Source organism: Mirounga leonina, unplaced genomic scaffold (assembly GCF_011800145.1).
Source record: "Mirounga leonina isolate KUSES-001 unplaced genomic scaffold, KU_Mleo_1.0 Mir_114, whole genome shotgun sequence".
NCBI lineage: Eukaryota > Metazoa > Chordata > Mammalia > Carnivora > Phocidae > Mirounga > Mirounga leonina.
The window spans coordinates 24,349,386-24,362,856 of NW_023270265.1; the positions used below are offsets into that span (position 1 = coordinate 24,349,386).

General features: G+C 54.3%; 1 protein-coding gene across 1 annotated transcript in view; it reads right to left on the reverse strand.

Moving 5' to 3' along the window:
• LOC118024641 (cartilage acidic protein 1-like) overlaps positions 1-10,181 on the reverse strand; it is a 109,596-nt gene extending 99,415 nt beyond the window's left edge. The window contains exon 1 of the mRNA XM_035026610.1: positions 10,109-10,181. Within this exon, the coding sequence (XP_034882501.1) occupies positions 10,109-10,132 (24 nt within the window). The 5' untranslated portion in view covers positions 10,133-10,181. The remainder of the gene's footprint in view (positions 1-10,108) is intronic.
• Between the last annotated feature and the right edge of the window lie 3,290 nt (positions 10,182-13,471).

The following is a 13,471-nucleotide window of genomic DNA, read 5'->3' on the forward strand; positions in this document are numbered from 1 at the left end:
CACTGCTTGTTTCCCTTCTTCCACACGGATAGTGTTAGGTCAGATAGTCTTTAGACATTGGCTGTGGGTTGGGTCACATGTAGCCAAACTCAGTTTTCTGTGGCCTTGGGACTTTCCTGAATTGGGTCTGAAAGCTGGTAACCAAGCAACCCAGATCTCAGAGTGGGGTCAGGCAGCTGTGGGGAGAGGCTTCCAGGGCAATTTCCAGGGCAAGCAGTTCTTCCGCAATTATCGAAAGAGACAAGGACACCACCCCGAGCTCTCACAAAAGCAAGAGCCCTGAATGCTTCAGATGTTGAGAATGAGCACGGAGCACAGACCCTTTCCAGACACTGTAGGGGGGCAGAGTCTCACTCTACAAAAGAGCCCCGAATGCTTCAGAAGTTAGAAATGAGCAGGGAGCACAGACCCTTTCCAGACACTGTAGGGGGGCAGAGGCTCCAGGGAGAAAGGCAGCTGTGGGAGCACTCCGCCCTGCAGAGGCCGAGCCCCACACAGGAGTGCCTGGAACTAAGGCATCTTTGGAGAAGAGCTACCAGAAGTTGTCTTGGTTCATTCACCCACAGCAAAACGCCCCGTGGACCCTCGACAATCCTGGGATTCTGCTCAGCAGCGCTGGGGTCACAGGGAGAAAGTTAGTCAACATTTGCAGTACAGGATGAGGGGTGCTGTGGAGGAGGGAGCACAAAATGATAGCTAAAGAAGCTGGGGGGCAGGGCAGGGAGCTGGGAATGCTTCCAAAGAGGTAGGGGGGTGTCGCTGCAAGTTAAGTTGAAGGATGCTAAGAAGGCAGCTGGACAGGAGAGGCAGGAGGGAAGGGAGCGCATCCAGAGAGCAGACCCAAAGGTGTGGAGCACCCGGCTATCTCCCCAACCCGCCCTTCTAGCACTGCCTATGTAAGGCCCCGATCCCTGGGTCAGGAGTGGGGAGGAAGCATTTTTTTCCCACTCCTGAGGTTTCCATCCAGAGGACCTTCCACTTGACTAGAGCAGTGGTTCTCAAATGAGGGCAATTTTGCTCCCCCACCAGACCCCCGGGATACCTGTCAATGTCCGGAGACAGTTTTGGTTGTCACAACCAGGGAAGGGGGTGCTGCTGGCTTCTAGAGGGTAGAGACCAGGGATGCTGCCAAACTTCCTACAGCGTACAGGACAGCCAGCAAAACGAAGAAGTATCCAGCCCAAAGCATCAAGAGCGTGAGCTTAAGAACCTCCAGTGCCAGCGCCACATTCCTGGGCTCCCTCCTTCCCCCGAGTCCTCCTCCTGAGGGCTGCAGGGGCACCTCTCAGATTGCTCCATGTGCAAGAACTGCGCAGGAGGGCCCTTTCTGGACCTGCCTCGTTGCAGAGGCCACTCTCCGCCATGTGTTGAGGTTGGCCAGGCAGGCTCAGCCCTACCCCCACCCACAGGGAGGGCTGCAGTGGGAGGTGTCTACAGACCCCACTCTGAGGGAGGGCTGCAGTGGGAGGTGCCCCACAGACCCCCCTCTGAAGCCGGGCCTTCCAAATAGCTGTTTCTGTAATGATGGGGTCTGAGGCTTGCCTCTTTCCTCCCTTCTTCCTCCCCCTTTCTCTCTCTCAGTTGGTCCTGAATCTGAGTAGGGAAGGGGGATGCTATTCAGTGGGCCCCTTTAAATCCCAACACTGTCACTCAGGTTGGAAATCTGGTGTCACAATTGGTTCTTGCTTCTTCCTCCTTCTCCACCATGTCCATTCTCCTCCATGAATATTTCTCAGAAGTGCCCAGTCTTTCCGTCCCCACTGCTAGAGATCTGCCCCTCTACCTTTCCCCTAAACAGTGGCAATACTTGCTAACTATCCCCTTCCTCTCACCTCACCCGCTCCCACATGCCTGTTGGGGCTCCGTTTCTAATCTCAGAACTGATCACATCTCTCTTCAGCTTAATTCACGGGACTCTGTACACCAGGCAAACAGGTTTTCACTGCAAATTCATGTAACAAGTCCTATATGAGGAATGGGTAGTAATAGTGAGACTTACCTACTCCTGACTGGGTGCCAGGCACTATTCTCACCCTTCACACAGATGATCTCCTTCAGTGCTCATAATAACCTTGTGAGTTAGGTTTTACTATGGACCCCATTTCATAGATGAGGAGACTGAGGCATAGAGAGGTTAAGTAACCTGCTAAAGGTCACAAAGCTAGTACGTGGTGGAGCCAGATTCTGTGTCTAAGCCCACTGGTCTAGAATTGGCATTCTTAGATGCTCCACTATACTGAACTTGTCTTAAAGCAGGTGAGACAGAAACCCCTCCACCTGGGGGAGCTAGGGGAGGTCCAAGAGAGGGGCAGCGGTGAGCTGACAAAGCGGACAAGGTAGAGGAAGTGTCCCGGGCTGAGGGGTCAACATGACACATGGACGAGCAGGCTTGTGTTGTGCAATGAGGCTCTGCGTGGCTGGAGCACAGGATGGGGCAGGACGACCTGTGGGAAGGAGGGTGGAAAAGAGCGGCGGCCTGGTCAGCCACAGCAACCAGAGGGTTAGGGAACCACCGGGCTGGAGGGGTGTGTTAGAAAGACCCCTGTAGCAGCGGGGTGTAGAGAAGCCATGGGCAGGTGCGGCTGGAAGCTGGGACTCCAGCTGGGAAGCAAATACTGGGTCCGAGCGGGAGAGAAAGCTGGAGGTCAGCAGGTGCCCTTCCCTCGGCCATTTGTTCACTGCATATCCCCAAGCACCCACACCGTAGCAGGCCCTGTGCCCAACTCTGGGAGAACAGCTGGGAACAAACAAAGGCCTTGCCCCCATGGAGTATAGGTTCCGAGGCCAAGGTAAGGAGCCTGGAGGCACACCACGGGAAAGGGTCTGAAGTGGGCAACAGGCATGAGCTCCCCAACAGGCATGTGGGAGCTCAGCCATGCACTGTAGGAAGCGCGTTTTAGATTTGGGGCAGCGGTGTGCAGGACAGACCGTTGGCGCGCCTGAAAAGCAAGTGAGAGCCTCACGGAAGGGATGTGGGCATCCTGGGGCAGTGGAGTGGCGTGGCATGGCTGACCTCCAAAGTGCTTTTCCAGGCCTAAGAGTCTAGGGGTCAGGGTTTGTTGTGTTTTTTTCCCCTAAATCACTTAAAATGCATTAGCGTAACTTGCTATTTAGAAGCATGGCCCTGGGACTCTTTCTGTGAAGCAGTGATTCACTTCCTAGTCTGTCTTCAGTGTAAATCCAAATTATCATCTATTCTCTCAGCTTAAAGCGAGGCAAATCTGCGCTGAGCTTCCTTGCAGCAGCCTGGGGGGAAGGAGGGGGGGCAAGGGCAGTGAGCACCCAGAGGGGCGTAAAGAGAAAGAGAACCTGGGCCTTGCCTAGGGCTCAGAGCTGGCCACCATCTCAGAGGGTGGGCCCTGCCTGGGCTCCTCAACCCCGGCTGGAGCAATGGGACCTTGAGGTTTCTAGAGCCCTCTGGGAAGAAGGAAAACTTCTGCCACTGTTTCCTTCTGGGAAGAAGGAAAACTGGCCTCACTGATCCAGGCCGTTTGGAGATCCATTTTCATACCAAGAGCCACCTCTGCCCCAGAATGGCCACCTGCATTCGCTTATTTATCCGCCCCCTAAGTACCCACTGAGCTCTTCCATGCGCCAAGCACCATGCTAGGTGCTGAGTTTACAGCTGAGAATGAAAGACACAGTGCCTCCCCTGACACGGCTTACAAGGCGGTGTTTCTCCTTCTCAGGGACCCTTGTGTCCCCACTTGCCAAAGCCTCCTTGGATATACATAGCTTCTCTGATGACAGGAGCATGGTTATGATCTCCAAGGAAGAGTGTGTTCTTAGAGATCAGGATGAAAGGGAATGTGACATCACTTAGACAATGTGTCTGCAGGAGAAGGAAAGGGCCTGTCTGCTTAGCTCCTCTATTACAGGGACAGACCGAGGTATAACCTTGATCCCCTAAGGAGAGACTCAAGTGACTTCCTACCTCCAATCCTGAGCACATGGATGGCAAGACCAGAGATGGGCCTTCAGTGAAAAACACCAATGGAGTTTTTCTGTTGCCCGCTGGGATCAGGCTCCTGGGCCCGTTCCCTATCCAGACAGCTGAGTCAGGATTTGTCTGACATGATGGGTCCTTAAAGACAGACCTCAAAATAGGGTACAGCGGGGATGCCGAGGGAGAGCCTCCTGTTGGGGGCTGCTCTCCAGGCAGGTGGAAACTGCCGTTTGGGAGGAAGTCCCCGCAGTCCCTCCCCCGGTCAACGGGACAGCCTGAGCTCAGCTGTGATTCCCATGACCTTGTCACTCTACTTGTTGGGTGCAAACAAAGATAACAGTAACTAGAAACAACGGGAAGGGTCATTTTATACACTCTCTGCACTTGCAATTCTTCTGTGGCTAATTAAAGTAGTATGTCAAAACGTCCCTTGGAAGAGATCTTTAAGAATATGTCTGTTAAGTAAACAAGGTTTTACTAATTAATGACACGCCTTCCCATCCCTCCGTGAAGTTCCTTGCAGAACTTCCGTGTGCCAAGAGGGCTGAGCAGGAAAGAGTGAAGCTGCCCCCTCCCCTTCCCGGAGGGAGTGGGGACAAATCCAATCGCTTGTCATTTGCGGAGCTATCAGTTATCCAGTTTCTCCTCCGATGTTGATCAGATCTCCTGGGCTGGAACCAACTTACAGGGCCAGCGTACTGGAATTTTTCCAAGAAGAAAACACTTTTTTTCTTACGAAGTCAACATGATTTCTTTCAAGGAAAATTTTTATCTTTTCTTTTTTTTTTTTAAGTGGCTAGGGTTTTTGAAGGGCAAGTCTTTGGACTTTTCTCTAAAGGTAATGATTATGATATACTTATTTGCTAAGACCACCCACCCCCACCCCACCACCACACACACACACACACACACATACACAGAGGTATGGGGGTGGGGGCATGATGCGCCCAATATTACACAATGAGTCAGTGGCACAGCCAGAAATAGAACTTTCCAAACTCCCGAATTCTTAATAATAGCAATATTAGTAATAGTCTCTTTATAATTTTCCAAATGTTTTCACAGCTCACATTTTATCTTCACAACTTCTTTGAGAGAGTTTGGGTAAATCAGTCTCAGCAAATAGGACATCTGAGTTCCAGACCAGCTTGGCCGCGCTGGCTTGCTGTAGGACCCTCACTAGTCTTTTCACCTCTGTGGATCCTAGTGGCCTGAGCTGTGAAATGGGGGAGCCGGATGAGGACACTTCTGAAATCCCTCCCACCTCCGGCATGCTACAGTTCTGTGTGGCGATGCTCCAGCCCAGGTTTCTCCGCCCTGGCACTATGGACATATTAGGCCAGACAATTTTTCACTGGGGGGCTGTCCTAACCCTGGCCTCAACCCACTAGATCTAGTAGCATTCCCTAGCCCAATGGTGACAACCAAAGATGTCTCCAGACACTGCCAAACGACTGGGGGGCGGGGGGCCAACACAGGCCCTCTAGTCACTGCCAAAGGATTTCAATAAGGTCAAGATCATGAGTGGTTCAGCGGCAAAATGTCTTCCTGTCCCCAGACCCTTCACCCCTCTCTGTCTACTTTTCCAATGCAGCCTCCAAGTCCTTTGCTGCTTCTCATTTCTTAAATGCTCTAAGTGGTCCAGGGTGTGTTGGGTGTGATAAGGAACCAGTTGATTTCATACTTTTTCCTAAGCAGAGTTCACAGGTTTATGTCCCCTAAGCAACCAGCCAGGCTCCCCAGAAATCCCTCACAGAGCCCCAGCTGGCCTGGAAGCCTGTATCTGCAGCCTGCAGGAGGCTCGGTGAGCACGGATTTGTCAGCACTCTTAAATCACTGGGCTCCGAGGAAGGCTTCTCCCAGCACAAAGATCCTTCCTTAGGAATCAATAGCTCAGGGCCTTCATCACATTCAGAATTATCCTGGGATCTGTAAAATTTCTTTTCCCCAAGTATGGCAGAACCCCCAAATGAAAACCCCAAGGTGGGGGAGGGGAGAAGGCAAGGAGGGAGCCCTGCCAGGAAGGCCTTGTCCATCAGCCCAGATGTTGCTGTGAGCAGAGGCGGATGTACAACCCTGGACACTCAGCCTCGCTTGCTTGGAAAAGGAAGACTCAGTGTGGTTCCCAGTGATCCTGCAATAATATCTCTTTCCAGCTGAATACCTCCTTACATCTTGCCAAGGGCAGAGGCATTTTAAGAATATCTTCCTTGATCTTCACTATTCTACCCTTATCACAGGGTTGCCAGCTTCACCATTTTACAAAGGAGGAAACTGAGGCATGCAGTGGTTAAGCAGTTTGTCCAAGGTCTCTGAGCCAGTAAGTGGGGGAGCCAGATTCTAAGCCTGTATCCTTTCTACTACACTGGGCTGCCTTCCCAATGAGAGTAGGGTAAGTAAGTGTCAGCCATCTAGTGGGGCTCATGGAAAGGGTGACTTCTTATTTTTCAGGGTCTAATGCCACTTCTTAAACTCTATGTCCTTTCCCTAGTCAACCAAAAATCCAGAGATCTGGTGCTCTAGCCATATTTCAGGTATTATATTCTTCCCCATATCCAGACTAGACCAAGCCTTGGGAATGCAGGCACGTTTCTTCAGCTAGAGCCAGGAGCTGGCGCAGATCTCAAGCACAGCCTCTCAGAACCCCACTTCCTAAAGGAGGGTTGCTCTCTGGTGGTCCACATAATCTTACTACCTCCCTCCTCCCCCTGAAGACTAAGACCCAACTTGCCTGTGAGCCTGAAGGAGAAGAGGAAACTCAAGCATCTTTCCTGGCAACAAGCATCCCTTGGGTGAGCTTTAGGGACAGAAGAGGATCTGGCTCTCAGAATCCTGGCTTTGGCAGCACTGATTCCTCCTGAGGGTCACCACTGAGTCTGCTGAGGCTCCGAGGGGACCCCAGAGGAGCTCTATACCGTGTGCAAAGGAACAGGGTGGGGGGGAGAAACGGAGGGGCGGCCCACAGGCCACTCAGCAAGGCTTCTTCCCTGGGCCCAGCTCAGATGTCGACAGACTCACAGAACAAAAAAAGGGCAGTGGAAACTGTAGTATCTTCCAGGTCACCCAAGAAGCCCTAACACGAGGATTTTGCAAAAATATAACCACCTAGTACTCTGCCCTTGAGCTGGGAGCAGCAAAGATGGGGAAATGGGCAAATAATGGTTGGGAACTCTCCACTTCACCCAGGATCTGAGTACTAGAGGTGCCACGGGCAGTGATGTGATGCAGGACCAGGAGAGCGTCCGGCAGCATGCCCTAATGAGAGAAAGGAAGAGCTCTGGCCTGGCTTCCAAGACCACAGTGAGGGACTGGGCACTTCTGATTCCTCCATGCATGGACTGAGAACTGGAGTTGCTTTGTTTTTGCCTAAAAGACTGCTTGGAATAACGAGATAAGATAGTAGATGGAAGGGAAAAACAATTCGGAATTTCTATTACCTGTATATGTATATTACAAGAACTTTACCTGCTCCTCGCTCTGAATAATTGATTTGAAGGAAATTTCCCCCAATTTACTAAATTTATTAATTTACCAATGTCAACAATTATGAGTACCTAGTGTGCTGAGAATACACGTCCATCTCCACAGTAAAGAAGAAGAAGATCACAGGATTGGAAAGAGCTCTGCGTAGAGAACTGGGAATCCTGAGACCTAGTCCAATGTCTTCCACCAAATAGCCATGTGACCTTGGGCCAGACACTTGCCCTGACTGGGCTTCAGCTTTCTCATCTGTAAATTAAGTATGCATGTGAGTGTTGGGGATGGGATGAGGTTGGACTAGATGCTCTTCAAGGATCCTCCCTTCTAGCCCTAATGTTCTTGGACTCCATGAGCTCCTAACGAATTCAAAGGACCCGCCAGAACCAAGCACAGAGGAATGATCTCAGAGAGCAGGTGGGACTGAACACCAGCTCTTTCCCTGGAATGTTGTGCATGCACCTGCCCCATTGCACCTGAGATCACAGGACCACCTGATGTCCAGGAAGCCTGTGGTAGCAGGGCTCCCATCATGAAGGTGAGGGCTGGGGGGCTGTGGCCTGGGCTTGCACAAAGTGTTTGGTTACCATGGTCAGTGAAGGGCAAGAAGTGGGAAAGTCAGTGGTCTTGAGCTGGGTGCCTTTGGCGCCCCCTACTGGACACCAAGGATCCTGCTCCACCTTTAACCTTCCATCACCTCTGCAGGCAGCAAGAAAGACTGACAACAGGAGACTGTCATAAGCACTTTCATAGCACTGCGTTTGTGGTCCGTGGTCCTCTCTCCACAATGGTCTGACTCCCTAGAATGACACAGGCGTTTGGTCCACACATTCACAGGGGCACTCCTGTGCAGCGATAGAACGTCTTAAGCAAACATCAAGGTGCCAAGTAATAAACATCAGGGTTCAGAACGCCAGGTGCAACCCAGATGGAGAGAAGGGAAGAAAGAGCAACGAGCAGGTATCTCGCTGCACAAATCCCCAGTGGAGAGAAGGTGTTGGGAAATGCAGCAGAAAAATGGTGACTGCAGACAGAGGATGGAGCTGGGTTTGGGGGTATGGATTGATAACCCCCATAGAAGATCTCCAGGCTGAAGCGGCTACCCTAGGAGTTCAAAACACCCACGGTGTTCAGGAATGGGGTACAGGTGAAGGATACACCCCAACTGAGCAGCATGCCTTTGACCTTCTCCAGAGTCCATTAGTGCCAACTGGAAGTCAGAATATTCTAGTTGTGGTCCACCGTGCCAGCATCAAGACCCTAAACTCCCTGCATTGCTTCTTAAACTGACTTTAGGACCTGCTGCCAGAATGATGTTCTTAAGTCAGAGGGAGAGAAAATGCTTCCTCAAGAGCTATACTGGAAGAACCGCCATGTTCCCACTTTTCCATCCTCCATCTCCCTTTCCTCATGGCCCAGAGTGAGGTACAGCATGACTCTGAATTTGCTCTGATTCAGTCTTGGGTATCTCCAGCCCCAATTCATCAGGGTAAAAAAAAAAAAAAAAAAAAAAAAAATCTCCCATCAGTAGCGATTCTCTTTCCCAGTGAGTTCTCCCCTGATTCCCGACAGCACTACAGAGCTGTCCCCTATTCTTGGAACCCTTTTCCCTTCTTTTCCACCTGGCTTCACTTGAGAAGTCCTGCACCCATCCCAGAAGACATCTCAAGTGTGACTCAAGAATGTGTTCTGCCTGGAGAGCTGAAGCACCTCCTGGGACGCACAGAAGCCACACTAGGTGCACACCCCACCACCACCGCCAGCAATATTCATTAGTCATTCCCGGAGGAAGGGGAGCGCCCCCCTCCCAACTCCAGGAGCATTCCGCGACCACTCTGGGAGGCTCCCATCCAGGCTGGGATGACTTTGGATTCTTGAGTTGGTTTCTGCAGAAACGGGACTAACCAGGGCTCCCAACTAGTGTACTGCGAAGAGGCGCGCTGCATTGTTGGGCATGCCCCCAAGCCTGGCCTGCTGCCCCATCAAAGCCTCCACGTGCCCCAAAGCGCGGAGGAGGACCCCCGGCTTCCCCGGAATGCCTGAAGCTGGTTTGCCCGAGACAGGCTGCGAGCGAGGAGACCACACCTCGGTCCAGCAAAGGCAGCTGGCGGCTACGCCGCTCGCGGAGCTAGCTCCCGGAGCTCTCTGCCACCCAGCGCTGTGCCTAGGAGCTCGGCTTCCCCGGGGAAGAAGCGCCAGCTCCCCGGGGCTCTTCCCCATCCTGGCAGCATAGTCACCCGAGGCCAGTAGCTTCTCCGGCCCGAGGCTGAGCCCCGCTGGGTGACTCCCAAATACCCTCCGGCACATCCCTCCTCACCTGCTCCGTCCCCCTCGCAACCCCAGTGCCCCCTCCCCAAACGGCTGACCTCCAGCGCGCCCCTAGCACCTTCCCCGCCAGCCGGGCGGGCTGTGGTCCGCACACCCCCCGCTCCCACCTCTCCACCTCCAGCCCCGCGCCCGCCTCGCCCCCAGCCCGCGGGGGAGGCTCGGCGCGCCGGTCGGGTCCTGCGCCTCTCGGCAAGTTGGAAGCACAGCCGCCGCCGCCGCCGCCTTCGGTGGCGGTGTCCGTCTTCCCGGTTCCCCGGCGGCGTCCCCGCCACCCCTGCGGGCGGGTCGGGAGGGGCGTGCAGGGCGGGAGAAACTTTCTCCGCCTGAGGGAGTGGGGGCACCGGAGCAGGTACTCACGCCGAGGTCGGCGCTCGGAGCCATCTTCGGGCGCTCTCAGCCCCACCGCCTGGGGGCGTCGGAGCGCGGGCGCTCGCTGCAGCCGCCGCCGCCGCCGCCGCCTTCCAGCTCCCAGCCCCGCTACCGGGCTGGCCTCGAGCCTCCCGCCCCGCCACCGCTCGCTCGCTTTATACAACTCCACTCGAGCGCGCCCGGGCTTATGTAAAGGCTGGCGGAGACCCGCAGCCAATGGCGCGGCAGCTGGAGCGGGGGGGGGGGGGGGCCCGGGCGGGGGGCGCCCGCGCGGCCAATCGCGGCGCGGGGAGCGCGGGGAGCGCGGGCAGCCGGTGGGGGAGGGGACGCCTCCCAGCGCTGATTTAGGAGCGGGGATTGCGGTGGCAGCAGCCGGCAGCCCGGCCGGCCCCGCGCGGCGCGGCGGGCGCTGGGGTGGGCGGCGGCGCAGGCGGCGGCGAGGGCGGACGCCCCCCTCACCCCGCCGCTGCGTCGCGTAACCTTCAGGAGGCAGCGGGGCCTGGCGAGAAGAGGCGAGGCGAGGGCGCCTGGCCGGGCGCTAGGGGCCCCGGGCCGGCGGGAAGCGGGAGTCCCTCGGGAGGAAGCGCCGGGCTGGAAGGCCAGGGGGAGGGGAGGAGGCGAGCCCAGGGCCGAGGGTGGCGGCGCGAGCGGCGGCGCTGCCTTGCCTTTCCCCCCGCAGATAACGATCTGGCGTCGCCGGGCCGGGCCGGAGCGGCCGCGCGAGGCGCGCTGATGGCGAGATTTCGCGCTGCGGAGCGAGCGCCGAGCCGATCTTTATCCGGCCTGGGAACGTGTCCGAGCGCCTCCCGCGGACCGCTCAGGATGGAGAGCTGAGCTTCGCGACGGCCCCAGAGGGCGGGGAGCGGGCGAGCACAGCTCCGAGAGCAGGCGCGGCGGAGGAGGCGCTGGCGGGCCGCGTCCTCTCCTCCCCACCCCCACCCCGCCCGCCGCCGGCTGTGCGCCCACCCCACCCCGCCGTGCCTCCGCCCCAGTAGCGCTGGGGCTGAGCTTAATCTGGGGTCTCCCAGTAGGCCCACCGGCCCTGGTCTTTCCAGCCTCCCTCACCGCTCTGCTCACAGGTCCTGCTAACTCCCTCCTCGACCCCCAGCCCGCTGCAGTGGCCAGGATGGTCTCAGCCTCCCTGGATCAGGGGCCACGCGGGCCAAACTTGGGAAGAATGAGCTAGGTCAGCAGTACCCAAAATACCCGTGTACTGGGCAGGAAACGGGCCTAGATCGATAACACTCTGAAGACAAGTCCTTTGTTTTGCACCTAGAATAGAGCCTGGCACAGAGTGGGCTCTCAGTGAGGATTTACTAAATGAATTGTGAGCTTCCTTGAGTAAGTCTTCCGGTTTCGTAAAGCTGGGGCACGCACGGGGCTCTGGAAGAGAGAGACCTGGGGATACGCCATCGGAGAGGGAGGGAGCTAGGACTGTTTTCCCATCTATTGATGCCTTTGTGACCGTCCCTCTGGCTTCTGGGCACTTAACTCTTAAAATGATTCCAGTGGTGTTTTGTTTTTTTATGGAGGCCCCCTGCCAACTAGCCCCTAGCCCTCGTTATCCCCAGATTTTGAGCAGAACTTCCAAGTCTACTTTGGCCCTGTTTTCAGGTCTGTGTGATCGTCCCCTGGAAAGAAATAGCTAAGCATAGGCAATCTTTCTAGCTTTTGGACCGTGGAAGTAGCTCAGGTTCTTAGTCCTTTGAGGGTTGTGGACCCTTTTGAGAATCTGGCGAAAACTGTGGAATCCTTCCTCTAGAAAAATATACAAACACATATGGGCAAGCACATCTCCGAGTATCACCTCACGATCATTAGGGATCTCAAGTCTTTCCTGGGGCTCTGTCCAATGTCAGCCTGTTTCTCTAGGGGTCTAGGGTGGTAGCTTATAATCATTTCCCTTTGGGGGATCAAAAGAACCCTTTTGAAACTTTCAAGATTCTGATTAATGTTATGGGTTTGTTTCTCAGAAAAATGCTCAATCATATACTCGCATACACGTTGCCATGCAAAGTTAGGGGGTTCGTGGATCCTTAAAATTTAATCTAAGACCCCAAATGAAGAACCTTCACTTAACAGCAAATAAACTCCGTCCCAAGGACACACCTGATTCCCAGCTCTTTCCATAAAAAGTCCAGGCCGCTCTGCACCCTGCCACATGACTACGCCCACCGTGTTCAGAGGGCATCTGAGTCAGATGGTGATGGCCCTGGCACCTGAGAAGTCATCTCCACACTTGCTTCTGCATCTTGGTCCCCGCCATCCTCTTCGTGTGGAGATAAGTTGCAGGTTGTCATGTTCTGTCTGATCAATGAGCATCCCTTAGCCAGAAACTCCAGCTCAGGGAGATAGCAAGTGACTGGTAATTAACCAGTTTCACTCAATCCCAAGCACCTGAGCACACCTTTCTTGGTTTTTGTTCTCACCTCTCTCTGCTGGCGAAGCTGTGGAGCCTCACCTCACCTGAACCCGACGGATTTAGTAACCAGTGCAGGGATTCTCAGCATTAGCCATCCAGATGTGAATAGGCTGCCTGCACAAAACAGCTCTATAATGATGTCACACTTTCCTGCAGCTAGCCAAGTAAGGGTGCAACAGACCAGGGGTGCTGGGAAAGGACAGAGAAATGCAGGCAATGACGGAGACATTCTCTCCAGGAAGTTCTCCAGGGAATACAAGCTGGTTTCTGCACTTGAACTTGTGAGGGTTGAGCCAGTGAGCCAGGCAGACCTGGTACTATAATTTTGAATTCCTCTAATGTCCTCCACATCCATTCACTCAGTTCATGTCTGTGTCCACTCAGAGTCCAGCCCTGCCCTGCCTGTCTCATTATAGGCGTCTTGCCTACAAACTGCCCAGACACACCTTGCTTTCTTGGGACGCATGCACACTGTTATGGACTGAATTTGCCGCCCCTCCCACCCCAATTCATATGTTGAAGCCTTAACTTCCAATGTGACTGTATTTGGGGATAGAGCCTTTAAGGAGGTAATTAAGGTTAAATGAGGTCATAGGGTAGAACCCTAATCCTTAGGATTGGTGTCCTTATAAGAAAATAAAGAAACACCGGAGGCTTCCCTCTCTCTCTCTGCACGTGGACAGAAGAAAGGTCATGTGAGGACACAGAAGTGGCCATCTGTAAGCCAAGGAGAGAGGCCTCTGAGGAGACCAAACCTGCTGGCGCTTTGATCTGGGACTTCCAGCCTCCAAAGTGAGAAAATTAATTTCTGTTGTCTAAGCCATTCCTGTGTGGCGTTTTGTTATGACCACACGAGCAGACTAAGACACACGTTTTCAACACACTCCTTACCCAATCCAGCCAGTTCAGTCTCTTCCCAATACCCTGAC